Source organism: Meleagris gallopavo, chromosome 12 (genome assembly GCF_905368555.1).
Source record: "Meleagris gallopavo chromosome 12, MGAL_WU_HG_1.1, whole genome shotgun sequence".
Taxonomy (NCBI): Eukaryota; Metazoa; Chordata; class Aves; order Galliformes; family Phasianidae; genus Meleagris; species Meleagris gallopavo.
This window is the reverse complement of record NC_139415.1, coordinates 13,381,256-13,398,297: the sequence shown is the minus strand read 5'-3', so window position 1 is coordinate 13,398,297 and position 17,042 is coordinate 13,381,256. Positions and strand designations below refer to the sequence as shown.

Genomic DNA, 17,042 nt, shown 5'->3' with positions numbered 1-17,042 from the left:
CTTTGGGTTTATCTGAAGAGAGAAAGGAGCGTGGGGAATGGAGAACAGCTTGCCCTGGGACATAATGCAGGGAAGATGTGCGATGCTGGGCATTAATTAATGTGCAGGGGAAGAAGACAAGCCAAGGACACGGGACTTCAGTGCTCTGTAAAGACATGGGTGAAATTGAGAACATGTTGGGTGGCTGGAAAAAACATCACTCCAAGAATGTGTCTAAAAGGCCAGCAAAATGCCAGAGCCAGCCTCTGTGTGGATGTGGGGCTTCCTCAGACACCGGAGGTATTAAATCACCGACTACTCTGCTTTTAATTGACTCCAGTGAAAAAGAGCGAATGAGCTCAGATGATAATTCCCTGCAGGGATTTGTTGCACAACAGTATTATTTCAAGGGCAGCTGGGGTCATGCTCGGAAAATGCGTATTTAAAAGCCAACAAGGCACTTTGAATTTCATTTAAATGAGAGATAGGAGCTTCAACTTGTTGTCCCCAGGGAGGTCCAGATGGTTTGTCACTGGGGAAGGAGGTCTGGGACCTGGAGCAGGGGCCTGGGAGAGGTCTGCACCCAGCTCCTGCTCCCTGCCCTTCCCTCCGCTCCACTCCAAATGATAACTGAATCCCAGCTAGGGCTGACAGGCAGCTGGGTGGGCGCTGGATCCCTATATGCTGGAGCCATCTCTAGGCTGGGCTCCTGGCTGCTTTGGGGGTCCTGTCCAAGCTCCTAAACCATCTCCAGCAAGGGCTGACCATGGCACATGGGCACTTTTCACTTTTCTGCAGCAGTTGGAACATAGGGCCCCTGAGAAGCCACCAAAGTGAGCCCTACCTACTGAGAAGGCAGAAAAACTCTTCAAAAAAAAAAAATAAAATTCTAAATTTCTCCTCTTTTTCAGTTAAAAACCCGACCTGCTCTGGATGCATTTGCATTGTTCCATTTGTGTTCATCGCCCACTCCCTCCCTTTTTACTTTGTTGCTGCTAACTTAGAAACCTTTGTATTTTGCACTGCATGTAATTCCTTAGCAACAGGTTGCTGCTGTCACGGCTGCTTGTGATTGCTTTCGAGTTGTCTTTCGGGCAGGCTCCAGAATAAATACAAAAGAGCACGTCTTTGCATGGCTCGTATCAAAGCTAGCCAGTTGGAGAGCCTCTGATCTGCTATTTAAAGTCCCAGCATTCTGTATAAAACCTCAATCAACAAAACTCAAAGGGATTTCATTCACACACTCTTGCTATTTTTTCATTCTCCTGCTCATCCAACAGTAATTTCTGGGCTGTGAATTGGTTTCCAAAAGGGCTCATTAGTGAGCTTTGTCTACTGAGCCTTGCACTCAATTCTGTTCAGCTCAGGTGCGCTGACACCACTGACACTCTGCTTTAGGGGCAGGGGGCTGTGTTTCTGGTCTCAGCTTTGATATTTAGGTTCCTAACTCCTCTGAGTCCCTGTGTGTGCTGCCCATAGGAAGCTTTGCTTCCCGATTGTTGCATCCACTGTTAGAAAAGTAGGAAATATAAATTTGCAAGGTCCTGCTGTGCCAGTAGCTGCCCTGCAGCAATGCTGTCATGTTCCAGGTCTGAAGCCCGGATCCTTTCAGAGCAGCTCCTCTAAGACAGGGAGAGCAGCACATGGAGGAGCAGCGTGAGCAGGGGACACAGCTGGAAAGCCCATTTTGCCTGTCAATGGACCTCTTTTTCAGGAGCTGCAGCAGCCAAGCGAAGGCAAATAAGGAAAACAGAAGTATAAATGCTTCTCCTCTTCCTTATAAATTACCGGCTTGGTCTGCAGGAGCACGGCTGAGTCTGAGCCCGGCCCACTCAGCTTATTTGGCAGGTTTTGCAAGGCCGTGGTCTGACCGCAAGTTCTCCTGCTATCGCTGCACAGCTTTGGGGTGACATGTCGGCTGTTCCCAGCAGGGTGTTCTGTGCCTTTCAGTTAACACAAGAAGCCCTGGATCTTATTCCCAGCTCTGTCACTCACTGTAACACTTAACGCTGTGCCTCAGTTTCCCAAGCTCTGAAGCAATAATAATTACAGTCAGGCTGGCTGCAAGAGTTGGTTGGTTGTGAACTGCCCCACCGAGTGCCAAGCCTGTTATTATTCCTGTTATTATACCTAAATCCAACTTGCTTAGGAAAGAAGACTCCTGTGAAAAGCACACAAATGCTTTCCCAGATCATCATTTTTATTAAAGTTTGCAGGCAGCTGAAGAGAAAAAAACAGCAACAACAAAATCCCTACAAAATGTGAATAAGTGTCATTGAGAGTGCTGCAGAAGGGCTGTGCACAAAGTGTTCTCCTCCCAGCAGCAAAGGGCACTTGCTGCCCCTAAAAGGCCTTCGCTGTTGGAAGCAATGGTGAGGGCTTGCAGCACATTGCATCACCCACGCAGGGAGAAAGGCAGGCCAGGGTGCCTGCAACGGGTCTGTGTGTGACCCTAAATGCAGCTGGAGTGCAGAGATCACCCAAATGTGGGGCACTGAGGCCCAACCTCATGCCAGCCCTGTACTGCCTCTTCCCTTTGGCCTTGCTTTGCGGGAAAGGAGGCAAGAGGCCTTGCTTGCTCTGCAGGCCCAACAAGGCCCCGCCGCGCCACAAGACCTGTGTTCCAGCTCGTTTACTAATTACACCCTCACCCACACGCTGTTGAGAGAGCACACGGAGGGGAAGCAGAGGCCCAGCTCCGAGCAGGCAGCAGTTTTTATCTGGCGAAGCATCTCGCCACAGTGATGGCATTTTGGCAGCATGCGGCCTGGCAGCTGTGTGCCGGGAGCAGCCTGGCCTCAGGCCCAGCACCGGGAAGGAGGGAAAACACCAAAAAAGATCCACAGTGCAAAACCAAAGGCACCTGCCCCGTCCCACTGAGGCACTGGGTGCTGCTGGCAGCTGTGCATAGCTCCCACGCTCTAATATTTTGGCAGCTGCAGTCTCTGTGCTGCGGCCGGAGAGCCAGGTGCTGAGTTCTGGGTTCAGCCCTTCCCTTTCCCCCACTTCCCCAGCCCCTTTTCCCTATAAAAATGCTTCCACATCACCCAGACAGCAGGCATCGCCAACGGCAAGCTCACTGCTATAAAAAACATATTAAAATCTCTTATCCCGCCCTCCTGTCCCATGAAATAACTCTGGGGAATGCAGCTTGGTGTACATCCTCCATCTTCCTGCTCACACTGGGCCACCAGTATCCACCAGTATCCACCAGTATCCACCAGCCAGGAGGTCCTTTGTGCCCCGTGGTGATGGAAGGGATGAGAGAGGCTCCTTGGCACACTCTGTGGGGAATGGGAGGGAACTCAGTGGCTGTGTCAGCTCCAGCAGCAAGGCAGGGGACATGGATGTGATGCCGGCATCTGAGGAGGGAAAGAAAAGGAGTTAATTTCTGTGCTGGGAGCAGAGCTGGTGTCATGCAGAGAACAGGTTTTGCATGTTGGCAGCTACTGGGTTCCCTTGACACTCAGCTTCTTTCCCTGATAAAAAATGCTTCCACAGGCATTGCCAACAGCAAGCTTACAGCTCCTCCAAAACCATCTGTATGATTGTGATTTCCAAGGAGCTGATTTACCACAGTCTGAGGCCAAGCACACACTGCACATGTTTCCATCTGCCCAGGTTCGGAAAAGCCTGATTTTCATTGACTTTCCTCCCCGGGCCAGCCACTCCCTTCCAACACTGCCTGATAAACTGGCTCCAGAGACAGACAGCAGGAGAACTGTCCTCCCTGCTCAGCCTGCCTCACTGTTACGTACATGCAAATGGCATTCCCTAGGAGCCACCAACAGAAACTGGCTGTGACTTTGTTTGGGCAATAACAGCAAGGTTCTAACAGGTTTCTAGCATCGAACTCAGCAGCAAGCAGGTTAGGAGCAGGGAGATTATTTGCAGGTTTCGGGCTGTCCTGAATGCTACTGTGGGCATCCATGGCTTTTGCAAGGCAAGGTGGCTGGCTGCAAGCATGGCAGCAAAAACCTGCAGTTTCTTGCATGGCGTGAGCTCCAGCTCCACAAAGAAGGGAAGCCAAGCTCGTGCTCATAAAAGGCTTGTTATCTCCACTGTAATTAAATAATCAGGAAAAGAGTCATTGAACAGATCCGATGTTTATTGTGACCGCAGCCTGGCAGTACTAGAATGTAGTGCTGGGCCTGGCAGGTTGCCGCAATCCTCATGGGTTTTGGGATCAAAGTTCAGCTTTTCAGTGCCAGAACAAAATAAGCGCCCACTTAGCAATGCTGCCTCACCCAGGGCAGGCCAGAGGTGTGGGGGACTGCTGTCACCATGTTACCTGTACAGGAGCTACTGGTTTAGGATGGAACTTGGGATTTAGTACCTGTGAGCCAGTCCCCAGCCCATCAGTGACCTCATCCCATGGAAATGAGGCTGTCGCACAGGACAGACAGTTTGGAGAAGGCAATTCTAATTTGGAGACATGTAGCTTGCAGAACTTGCTCCTGGTATGCCCCAACTCACCTCCTGGGAGGTACAGAGCTGTCCCTGTCATCTGTCACTACTGTTCATTTCAGAACACCACTACATCATCCCAGCATCACACCCTAAGCTCCTGCATGGGCTTTACTTGTGTTTATAAACACAGAGAACCATTATTAGCAGAGTGCTCAGTATTGCATTTCCCATTTGCAATCATTTGTCTCATCATGCCATAATTCCTACGGGAATGACAAAGCTGGCTCAGCCAGCTCTCCCCCTAGATCAGCTTGAATTTAACGCCTCTTACTCAGACTTTCTGCCTCCAGCCAGGGCAGAGGCGAGGTGATGTTTGCAGTGAGCAAAGACACATCCAAGCAGGTCCCATCGGGACAATCCAACAGCACCAGTGCAGCTCCCTCATTCCACACCATCACCGGAGTCACCCTCATCAGCTCAGCAGTCACATGTAGGAAGAGGCCAGGCTTTCACATTTTATGCCATTAATCATGCTTGATCCCTGGAATTACAGCTGGCAGCAAGCACCATGTTGATGTCATGCTGCATGCTTGGCAGGGGTGCTGGGAGTTCTGCCCAAAGGTGCACAGCACGAGGCTGCCCTTGGCTCCAGGAGGGCTGGAGGCTGAGACTTTGGGGACACGCTTCCAGCTGAGCGGTTTTATGCCTTCCCCAGCTGAGGCACATTCCTTTCTGGATTAGCAATGGCTGCCTGCTCACAGAGTGCACCAGCACCTGAAGAAACCCATGAGGAAAGTGCCTACCTGGCTCCCAGGTGCCTCCTTCTGAAAGAGGATCCCATAGGGAACAAAGCAGGTATTGTAGCAGAGACCCCTCATCATGGGAGCTGCAAGCCAGCAACTCCCTTGGCCAGACCTCTTTAGGATGATGGAGTAGCTACAGGATCCTATAGCCAGTTATCCCAGGTTCTGAGCTCAGTTTTAACTCAGGTGCAACAACAACCAGCTAAGACAAGAGTAGGAGATGTCACAGGTAAGGCATAGGCTGCGCATGCATGTCAGAAACATTTGGACCTGGCCTTCACCAGCCAGCCCTGCTACATTATTTAAGGAGATGTCAGTGGCTGAGGCTAGAACATTAATTTAAACAACAAACACATACAAACACACACACACACAAAACCCCTCCAGAAAAATAAAATGAAGAGATGTTCTCTCTGGCAAATTCTTATGTATATTTTAAATATTTCTTTTAACTGAAGACTAGAAATGAAGCCAAAAAAGCATATAAAACCCTTACACACTGACTTTTCACCAGCTTTTCTTGTAGGCTGGTATATTACAGTTCCTATTCCTCTTGTACTTGTGCCAGGTTCCAGCATTCAGTAAGAAATATTATCTATCCCCTACAAAGAGCTTCATAAAGCCTGAACAATCGAAATAGAGCACAGAGTAAAAAGGCAGGAGAAAAAAGTACAAGCTCTGTGTTTTGGGGAACTATTCTTTATTCAGTGGCTGAAGAGTCAACTCTCACCTCAAGCTGTTCCCTATTCTCACTCCAAGCAGTGGGGCTGGTGTTGAGCTTTAATATTCAGACACATCTGCTACGAGAGGAAATGAATTTTCAGCTCTAAGGCAGCTCTTAAAGGGGGGCCCCATTGGCCCACATAGAAAATGATGGAGTCCTCACACTCTTTGCTGCAATATTTAATAGCTGAGTGGCAGTTAATTAGATTACTGAGCCACTGTGACAGATGCTAGGCAACGTCTGAGGAGGAGAATTTGGAAAGGCCATTATCTCCTAGTGCTGGGAAAGCTCTTGGAAATCTCATTTTAGCCCTTTCCACTCTCGTCATGCCCTCGCTGTGGCCCAGCCCATGCTGAAACCAGGCATTTTGCAAATCAAAGGCCATTATAAATAACACCCCGGGTGCTTTTTCCACCGGAGACAAGCAGGTGGCCATGTTGGGCAAAAGCCCAGTAGAGGTGCCAGGAGCTCCCCTTGGCTCCCCAGCTGCCATCAGAGAGATTACTGGGAAACTTCAGAGCACTTTGGTGATTCTCAGGTGCACCAACCCCACAAAGTGAGAAGCAGGGAAGCGAGCGGGTGTCAAGAGGCTTTGGGTAGCATTCTTTTTTCTCTGTGTTTAAGTGGAGTGGATTTTGATGTAGATATGGAAGAATTCCCCTCCCCACAATCTCACTTTCCAAGGAAAACCTTAATTGAGGCTTGCTGATCTAGCCCCATGGGTGAGGGTTTCCCATCTGGGAAGACACCTCCAGCCACTACAGCAAGGCTGCATGCATTGCTGGCAGCCAGAAAACTGTAGGCAGAGCTAGCAGAGGTGTTATGGACTTACTGGGAAGATCACTTTGCACTTGGATGGCATTTGTTTTCACAGCACAAAGCAGTTGTGCTATTGCGACCTATTCCTGGCCATCTACATCTTGGTACAGATTGGTGAAAATGTGAAATGCTCAGTGGGACAAAACTGGTAACCAGAATAGCAACTAAACATCCCACTGGGGAGGAAAAGAGGCAGCTCTCTTCCATTTGGTGTTGAAGTAGTAGCTTTCCTGAACACGTGAGAACCAGAGAATTGGAATTACACAGGACACCAATCTTCTTATTCCCGTACACCTCAAAACACCAATAAACACATTCTTCTGATTACAAAGCCCCTTTTCCTCCCACTCAGGTCTCACACCAAAGTCTCAGAAGTATTAATATAACAAGCAACAGTTTGGATGTTAAATAAACACCAGAACCATCAAATGCACCATGGCTTCTCAGCTTCTGCTGCCCACTGAAATGAAAATAGAGAGCACAAAAAGAGATGCAAGATTTCCCAGCATCCTAAGGGTCACTTGCCTACATATTCATCAGCTCCAAAGCGACAACCAAGATAACGAGCAAAAATATCAAACTACTGAGATGTTTTCCAAAGCACTTGTTGCTGTACTATCTACCTGGTACCCCTCAAAGGTAAGTGCTTTGAGTCAGATACCACAACTTCCTACATAAAATGGGGACAGGATGTATTCCATTGTCCTACCCATGACAGCAGGTGTGGGCTCTGCCCTCTTTCCCCACCCACTCTTAGATGGGTGATGCTGGCACACCCAGCTAGTTTAGGATGAAGACAAAGGGGCTGCAGCCTCCTCACAACCATTAATGTAGATGCATCTCATAAGATGCAGAGGGGACCATCTTGAACCAAGAGCTAGTAAGCCTTCCAACATCACAGAGATGACTATTCTCTTCTGGTGCTATGTCCCTCTCAGTTTTTAACGTAGCCTTCTCATAAAAAGGAAGCTCACTGCAGCCTGTGGTTTCAGTGCAGTGTGTGGAGATGCATTTGAGGCCAAACAGTAAGTTACAGTTTTAGAGAACACCCTCACCTTACTGAGCTCCTGAAAACAAGCCCTCAAGCCCCGCTTCTCATGATGGCAAGTGCTTCCAGGTGCTGACAAAAGCTGTGGGGATGAGTGAATAAGGCACCGTTGTGATACAGTTCCACGTGTCTGATGTAGGGTCGTAGCAGTCCAGCGTTTTGCACCTCTGAGTCCCAAAGTAACCACCCACTACATAGAGTTTATTTCCTGAGGCCAAAGCATGGCACGACATTCGCTTGGCTGTCATGTCCCCAATGCGTGTCCACTGGTCTGTCTCACAGTCAAAGCGATAGGCAGATGCTGCCGTGAACTCTGTGTCTCCTCCCATGATGAAAATCTGGCTGCCCAGGACTGCGGCTGCAGTGTAGCGCCAGGGCTGTGGGCATTCCGCCTTGATTGTCCACCGATTCTCCACGGGATCGTAGCACTGCACTTTGGACACCATGTCTCGGTGGATGCTGGTTCCACCGAAGACAAAAAGTTTCAGCCTGGCGCTTACCACTGCAGCATTGCTCACACCATCTCTCAAAGGAGCCACCATCATCCATTTGTTGGATGCAGGATCATACTTCTCTACTTGCTTCAAGGAAACAGAAGGTGATGCAGGGAAGACCCCAGCCACGGCAGTGTGTCCACCAACCACGTACAGGCAGTTTTCCAGCTCAGCTGAGCCATGCCCAAACCGTGCTATCAACATGGGAGCAGCTTTTGACCATTCCTCATGAACAGTATCATAAACCCATACATCTTTGGAGACCCCGTTCTCTGAGCCCCTGCCACCAGTTATGTACACTTTGCAGCCAATGGCACAGGCACTGAACTCTTTCCGCGGGCTCGGCAGGTCTGCTTTGGGGATAATTTCCTTTGCTTTTTGATCCACTTGGTAGATCTTGTCACACATGAAGGTCTGTCCTCCCAGGATCAGCAAGGTGTGCCCAGCTTTGCGAGGCCTGGCACAGGGACTGGTGACAATCCCATCATTCTGGAGGATCTTCTTCTTGCACTGAATGGCTTCGTCCAGGACAAGCTTGTTCCTTTCATCCACCATGATCAGGTCCTCACAAGCCAAGGCTTCCTTGAGGCATTCAGAAGGAAGCAGGGCCAAGCGGACATTCCTCAGAAGCTCTGGGAGATAGGCCTTCCGCTCATCCAAATCATACTTCACCCACTGAAGGACGGCCTTAAAGACCTTCTCCTCATCCTCAATCTCCAACTCGTCACTGGAGATCAGGTCCAACAGAGTGTCCTTGGAAAGGTTGTTGAAGTCCTCGCTCTTGTGAACAGTCTCAAAGTTAACCAGGCACATCCTCCAGGAAAGCTCGTAGAGCCGCCGGCACTGATGGGCGTCTGAGAGCAGCATCATGCCCAGGCAGTTGGAAGGGTAGAGGTTCTTCTCCAGAAACTCGGCTGCTGCATCTCGGACATCGTGGAACTGTAACATGTCTCCAGCCTCCAGGAGGGACTCTGCATTTTCCTCATTGATGATGATCCGAGAGGAATAAGCAAAGTCCAGCAGCAGCTCCAGCACCTCTGGATGGAGGCTGTCATGGAAATTCACCTCATCATCCAAGCTCTCGCGGAGGCCATTACTAAACATGGCTTCAAAATACCTGCTGGAGGCAGCCAGCACTGCGCGGTGACATGGAAATGACCTGTTTCCTGCCCAAAGGGTGACGTCGGTGAACATGCAGTGCTTCCGGAGGGTGTTCAGGTGGGATAAGACGCAGTCTGGGTGGGAAGCTTTGTGGAAAAGCAGGATGTTCATGGAGCCCGTGCTCGTCCGGGATTTGCGGTTCTCGTGGACGCTGACTGACATGATGACAGATCTATTGCCTGCAGAGAAAAAAGTAGAAAACCAATTATTCTCTTGTTCTTACTGACACAAGGCACTGAGCCAGCACCAGAACATGTGCATTTGCTATCCAACCCTGATACGCTGTCAGTGGACCCCAAACCTGAAACCTCCTGCTCTACGGGTGCTCCTGCGCCCTGACTGGCAGCACCCACATCTCCAGCAGTGTCTGCACCCACACATCCTCCTGAAATGTAACCCAGCAGGCGGAAAAGAGGGGAGGAAAATCTGCCCTTTGGTTTCAGCAATGGAGCAACACTGTGAAGCAATCAAAACCCAAACTTGGTGGTACATCTTCTCAGTGTCTCTAGAGGGTATTGGCAAACCACAGAAGAGTTATTTTTCCTTAGGAAATAGCATTAAGAGAACATTCCATCCAGGATAAAGGGTACTGGTCTGCTCCAGGCTCAACAGAAATCAAATTTTTCATGAAGACTATTGCAGGTTTAGGAAATGCAATTGCTATTGGCTTTATTTATGACTGTCCCAAGGTTTGAAAAACGAGGCTTGAAAAAAAAACAACCCTGAGATATGACTGTGGAGTTAGATTTTTCACATCACCTTCCAACCTGATGCCACTCCTTTAATTCCCTTTTGTGAGAAATGAGCCCAGGCACCCAGTGGAGGGCAGCTGGCGATGTGCAAGATAAGGGAGATAAGGGCAAAGCAGGACCCAGCCCCATGCTGAGCTCTGGCTCACTGACCTCATCGAGACCCAGAGAAGCACAGCCCTCCCACGCTCTGCAGCCTGATGACCTCAAGCGGAGGTTGATGGCCAGATAAGCGGCCTGAATCATGCTCTGCTCACATGTTCCTACTCCCCTGGTCCTCCAGAGCCTCCAAAGAGCCCATACTGGACAAATATTTGCAAACATGTCTCTCCTTCCCCCCAGCCACTGTGAATTATTGAAGTTGGTGCTCCCGAGACATCGCTCATTCCTCAGGGCTGTGTCACAGTGCAGGGAAAAGGTCTCTCCAGGCTTCTGCATGTTCCTTACCCGAACTCCCGCAGCCTGTGCTGAGGCTGCCAAGCTCATTTCATTTGTGATGGAGGCTGTGTGGGCTCAGGGCTCTAAAACAGGAAGGAAAATGCCACTGCTGATCCAAATGCATTTCGAGGAATTGGTTTCCACCATTCACAACCAGCTCAGGGACAACACTAATTTAAGAGCTTATACGTATTCTAGTATTGAAGCTCTGTAACGCTGGACTGAGAAAAACAAATGAAACATTTATGAGGCTGCTAAAAGCTATCGATTTAGATTCCTACTCCTACAACCTCAGAAACCACCCTGCCATCTCTAGTGCTTCCTTTGCTCACAGCTCAGGTCACATTTCCAATGTTAACCTTTGATTTGCTTATCCACAAGAAGAAATCAAGCTATTTATATAGGGCAGATATAGAAACAAACAAAAAGATTACAGGAGGGCAGCACCATTTATTCTGATGCTAAGATTAGAAAAGCAACTACTCAGAATTGAAGGAACAGGTTGTTTAGAAATAAGAAATGTCTATATAAAAGCTGTGATTACATACTAAAAACAAAAAACAAAACACAACCTTCAAGCATCTCACACTTAACATCACACCCAGGAGAACCAAACAGTATTTCTCTGCTATGAGTACTGAACAGCACTCGGGGTACAGCTGCTGGGTTGCAGACCAGCCCTTACTGGGACTGCTCTTCATACTGCCATGTGCCAGTGCAGGCACCAACTGGTTCCCAGTACAGCCATGTCTGAAAGCTGAAGGCCTTTCCTGGCATTGTTGTGGCTAGACAGACCAAGAGGCTGACAGCCTCTGTACTTTGGTTTTCAGCCATCTCAACAGCAAGGATTGCTTCTCTTTTATTCAGCAACTTCCAAGCGGGTTGTTTTGAGGGCAAACAGAGCAATTCACCTACTTCTTGGATCCTACTGCAGCCGGGTACAAGCAGAAAAGCAGCTATCATTATTTCTTCCCTTTGCAAACACACCCCGGTGCTTCTTGCAACCTACAGAGAATCTGGCATCATCTCACACATATCAGATGAACTGAAACTGCAGGGAGCAGACATTTCACCTGCTGGGTTTCTTCCAAAATCCAGCGGCCTTGTGAACCTCGGAAACCTGCAGCTACAGGGATCTTCTGCGTTTTTCATGTGCACAAATGTACGCTTCCATTTCATTCATGCTGAACTGCAGAAAGGAGCAGAATTCCTCCTCCCTGCACTCCCTGCATCCCTCACCCAGCTACTGAGCTGAAGAGAAAAAACAGAACTGCTCAGGAGAAGGAACAGTTCACACAAAGGAACCTGTCAGTGCCTCATTCCATGCTCCCACCTGCTCTGTGAGCACTCAGGGGGTTATTGGAGCTCACAGCTGCATCCTCCATCACACAGGATGAGAGCACTACACCAGACACGCCAACTCGAACAGCAGAAGCCACGACCTGAACAAACTGCTTCTTGGCTTTCTCTAATTTTTTTTTTGTCCTTTGAAAGATGGTTATTAAAAAAAAGCGAGTATCTGCTGCATAGCCTTTTAGAGGATCTTATTGCATGCACAGGCAGAAGATAACCCTTCTCCCATATGGATGAGAGCAGAGAGGCAGCAGCTTTTTGACAGCTATCCAGGCTGTCTGCTGGCTATAATGTTCCCCTGGCTGTCTATTGCTTTTCTACAGCAGATATAGGAAAGACAGATTTTTTTTCCAGTGGAGCAAGATAAGGGTGCTTTGGAAATCCTTCCCGTGAAGCCAGAAATCCAAAAAGAGATCCGGAGTTGGGTCAGGAAGAAAACAGCCCTCTGATCCCAGCTCATGAAGAAAATGCCTCTGGATAGAACAAAGCTGGCAAAGAGAACGGGGCAAGAAAACAAAGCACATCTTGAAAAAATCCAAGCAGCCCTTAGAAACTGAATACTTTGAAGCCACTTCAGCCCCAGGTTTCCCATCACAAAAGACCCGTGTATGAGAAGACAGCCCAGAAGTATAGTTATATATAAACTATATTTAGCAAGGCTTGGGGTTCCCCCGTCCATCTTAAACCAGCAGAATATCCACAGATCTCCACTTTCATTCCCTATAGGCAGGGAATCCCCAGCTGGATGGGCACACCATCTGCACCCTGTGAGCTGATCTGGGTTTCCCCATCCGACAGCACCTGTGCAGGGTGCTGTCCCATCCCAGGTCATAGCTACAGTGCATTCACCTTTTAAAAGGACAATATCTGGGGAGCAAACAAGATATTCCCCAGTGAGACTCTCGGGGTTCAAGAATCATTTCTTCTTGGAAAATGAAAGTCCCCAGACTGTAAAGGTTGGCTGCACACCAACAAAGAGCCCAAATCCCATGAACCGAAGCTGGCGCTTTTTGTTTGCCAATCAGACTTTCTAAGAAGCAGCAGCAAGCAGAATGCATTTCTTTCTACCCTGCTCAACTATGAGCTATTTAAAGTGGTAAATAAGTAAACAAACAAGCAGTAGGGATCCCTGCTGGCTCTGTTCAGACCTGGAAGAAGGAGGCTGGAGAGCTGCCTCCCCTGTCCTGGGAGCGCTGCGATTTAGCACAGGCTGTGCAATGCACACTAGGGGCTGTCAGAAGGATTTAACTGCTAACTGTGTGAGGGTAAGATCAAAGGCTTCAGGCCCAGAAGAGCTTTCATCATTTCCCTCCATGATTTACTCCTGACTCATTTGGCTGGTTTCCTTTTTCCTGCCACACGGTTGCTGGTAGATAGCCTGACTTGCAAGCAACAGGGACAGAAGTCATCTACCTGTGTGCACCAGGCTGGGACACAACACAACAGAGCAGAGCAGCCCCAAGCAGCCAGCAGCGCCTGATTTTGCAAGGAAACAAGTGTAAGATTCATCTTTTCCTCCCTCGTTTCACAGTATCCACCCTTTGTGGTGAAATGCCATCTCGAATTCAGAAGAAGTTCAGTTTCTTCCTAGAATAAATGTTCTTTCTGCTTACTAGTCCTGAAAATCTGTGCCTTTCCAATGCTTTCATGAAGTGCAATGCTTGGTGCCTAGGCCAGCAACACCACCCCAAGACATAGTTACTGCTATAGGACAGCTGATTCCCCTTTTTTTTTTTACTTCAAGAGTTGCAATGCAGAAACATAAAGTCACTATTCCATCTTCATGGGAAAGAGCTCCTTGCAGAAGCTGCTCAGGACAAACAGAAGTGTGGCAATGCACTGATACAGATCCCAGATGCAGCCCTGTTTCTGAAGCATGCAAAGCAATTGCTGGGTGAAGGTTTGTCAATAGGTTTGAGAAGAAGGGGATTGCAGCACATGAAGGCTTTCATCACCTACTCCTGGGCACCGCTTGAGCTTCAAAAGCAGAAAAAAACCCTTACACAAAACAGGAAAAGATGGGGGGGGGAAGGAGGCAGTCAGTAAGAAAGGGAAAGGAAGGGGTTTTTCAGATACGTTTCATGTCCTTCCAGAACACAGTGGACTATCAGGTGTACAGCTCAGAGCTGCTGGAAATGCTCAGTTCTAATAACATCCTTCTGCAAAGAGTGCTTGTGATGAAAGAAATAAAAATAGCAGCTGGCATCACAGCATAACACTGTACTTGTTGGGCACAGAGCCTGGGCTGCAGCCAGGGGGGAACATCCAGGGACCTGCATGGCACCTCCAGGATGCGTCCTCTGCCCTGTCCTCAGCCAGCTCTGCACCCTGACAGGGGAGCTTCACCTCTAGCAACGCCTCTGAGCTCAGCGTCAGTCCCATTTGTTGTCTGCAGGATGACTAACACAGCAAATATGCAACGGTGATTTTTCACCTTGGAATTTGGGCAACATAACCCTCCTGTGAATCAGGGGTATTGCTGTGAGAGAGCTGCACTCGGCCTTCCTGACTAACTCTCATCATTTCATCATACCTGCAATGCAAGAGAAGATGGTTAAGCCCAGCCCCCAAAAGCAGGATTTGGGGTCCAATCCCAGCCTTTGAGAATGGAAGGCTTCCTTATCATTTCTTCTCGTTTTCTCACTTTCTCGTCTGGCTATACATCCTGGACAAAAAACAGAGAGATCATGTGAAAGGCTCCTTCTGTTGGCTCAGACAGAAACTGGGAGGTTTTCCAAGGCCAGTTCTGTAGGCTCCAGGAGATCGGATTGTCTGGAGAAGGTCCGGGCACGTATCTCAACATGCTCACTAAAGCACATCAGGATGCAGAAACTCGGGTTGTCCATCACTGCTCCCTATTCCATACATCCCAGTTTCCCTCACTTTAAACCTGTGCTCCACTCTGGGCCCGAAACCACCACCTGAATGCCACTTACCATAGAAACCCAGTGCAGTATTTCCAAGCCATACCAATCAGCTCTTCTTCTATCCTGCGAAAGCACTGTCCCAAATCTGTGACACAAACTAACCTGAGCCAAAGGGGACCATATTCCAACCAACATAAAAATACCTATAGAAAACTTGCCCTGCATGCAAGAGACGCAGTTGTATTTGCAAGTCAGGAGTTGGATTTGCTGCTCTGTAGCTGAGTTACTCCATACAGGTTCTGAAGGTATCTGTGAAGCAATCACACCAAGTTCACACTCACCACTAAGCTCGCTGGCTTTGCAGTCCCTGGGAATACCACACCCTCCTACAACCACTAACCAAATCAGGATAAATAATGCTTTTGGCCACGGTTCAGGCTCCAGACAATGGCTTTTCATTGCTACGCCTTAACCCCAGTGGATCTTTTCAGACCCCGTGATTCATTTCAGAGGCTGCTGTGGGGTTTTGTCCTCCCCGCCTGCCCTCCAGCTCCGCTGGTGAATGAATTCCCTTCTGCTAGATCAATCACAGTCGCTTTGCAAAATGAATGCAGGGCTGCAGAAGAAGCAAGCAAGCTTTCAGCCCCGTCTCCCAAATTATACTCAAAAAGGCTCCGAAATGGAAACAATCGACTGGATCGTGGAATGCACCGCAGCCCCATCTGAGCAGGACAAAGTCCTTTTCAAGCAAGCCAACTTGCTAATGTGCTGCACAGGGAGCTTCAAATAGAGACAAGTGGAACCACATGCCACTTTGCAGGGAAGGTTTATAGGATGAGATGTGGTGTGTGTCAAATTAATGCCAGAACAACCGCTGGAGCTGCTGACTGCAGAGGGCATGCCCACATCCTCCCACCCTGTGCGCTGTGCCCTGCTCCCAGCACTGCTCCCATGCTCGGAGAGACCTCTCATCCTTCCCACCAGCTCTGTCCTTAGGGTTTGAACTTTGTGCCTGGCTGGTTCACTCTGTGTGTTGTTTGGTCTTCATACTTCTGGTGCTTTTATTTCAGTGCTAGCACAGCATCAAACCTTGTGCTCAGCTTGCACATCCCGGATCAGCATGCAGCAAGGCAGGCTGTCCTGGCATCTGTGCATACAACACGAGCAAAACAGAGGGACCACAGCAATAAACTCACCACGTTCTGGCAGGCTCTCATACAAAACACTGCAAAGTGTAACGCTCATCAAGCAGAGAGCAGTTACGGGACACGCTGTGCTCCCAGGCACGAGTGATGGGGGCACACAGAGCCTTTGTGAGCACTGATGCTCGCTGCAGGGATACGAAGCTGATAAGCAAAGGCTGATGTGCTGGTGGTTAAAGGTCAGGCCGGGGCAGCGCGCTGCAGCTCGGCGCTTCCTGCAGCCACTGCTGCCCGCATTGCCAGCTGTGTGCGCGCAGTGCTAGTCCCATCCTTACGTCTATAAACGACCACATCCAGCACTGCAGGGATGCTCTGCCTTACCAGACCTGTCCCGAACACAGCTTTCACGTGCAGGACGGGCAGGACTCCGGACAGCACTCCCACGGATAGGGAAAACGAACACAGGAGGGAACGGGAGCTTCGGTTCTGCGGCGCTGCTCCTCCACACCGGTGTCACCGCTCCGCTATTGCAGCGAATTCCCCGTGCTTTCAGCCCTGCGCTCGCGCCGCGCCGTCCCTCCGCCAACTTCCACCCGTGCTTCTTCCGCACCCGATCGGCTCAGGAAAAGCTGAGATCACTCACCGCCTCTCTCCGCAACCTCCCGGTGTCCCGAAAGCCTCCGCAGCGCTGCCACAGCCTCCCCCGGCTCCGCGGGCGGAGCGCTGCCGTTGCCGGCCCACGCGCGCTGCACTGCGTGGCGCTGGCCCCCCCGCACGGCCCGGCCCGGCCCCGCGCGCGCCCTGGGCACAATGTAAGCGGCGGCTGGATCCCGCCTCGCGTGGGGCAGGGGGCGGGGCCGCCGAAGGAGCGGGTGGCGAATCAGAGAGCGTATTTCTCGTGACGTTAGGAGTTGGCCATCCCTCCCCGCACACCCCCTGCGGAGAGGCGCATGTTGGAGGCGGGACAAGTGGAGAGGCGCGGCCAATGGGAGAGCAGGGGGCGGGGCTACGGAGGCCTTAGAGGTCCTAAAGCCCGCCTGGGGAGGGCGCGGGAC

At 49.9% G+C, this 17,042-nt stretch overlaps 1 protein-coding gene across 3 annotated transcripts; it reads right to left on the bottom strand.

The window, feature by feature from the left end:
• Positions 1–2,158: 2,158 nt before the first annotated feature.
• KLHL25 (kelch like family member 25) lies at positions 2,159–16,851 on the bottom strand. 3 transcript variants are annotated; one of them, XM_085234177.1, is made up of 3 exons: positions 16,631–16,851; positions 7,791–9,617; positions 2,159–3,341 (listed from the first exon to the last, which is right to left on the bottom strand). In XM_085234177.1, the coding sequence occupies exon 2, from the start codon at positions 9,598–9,600 to the stop codon at positions 7,831–7,833; it is 1,770 nt and encodes a 589-aa protein (XP_085090303.1). In that variant the 5' UTR covers positions 9,601–9,617; positions 16,631–16,851; the 3' UTR covers positions 2,159–3,341; positions 7,791–7,830. The 3 variants fall into 3 exon arrangements, with proteins under 3 accessions (XP_085090303.1, XP_003209582.1, XP_010715796.1); XM_003209534.4 differs by lacking the exon at positions 16,631–16,851 and adding an exon at positions 16,369–16,612; XM_010717494.4 differs by lacking the exon at positions 16,631–16,851 and adding an exon at positions 14,512–16,341.
• Between the last annotated feature and the right edge of the window lie 191 nt (positions 16,852–17,042).

Coding starts and splice junctions, on each gene's coding strand:
- KLHL25 (XM_085234177.1), bottom strand. CDS start 9,600: ATGTCAGTCAGCGTCCACGAGAACCGCAAATCCCGGACGAGCACGGGC.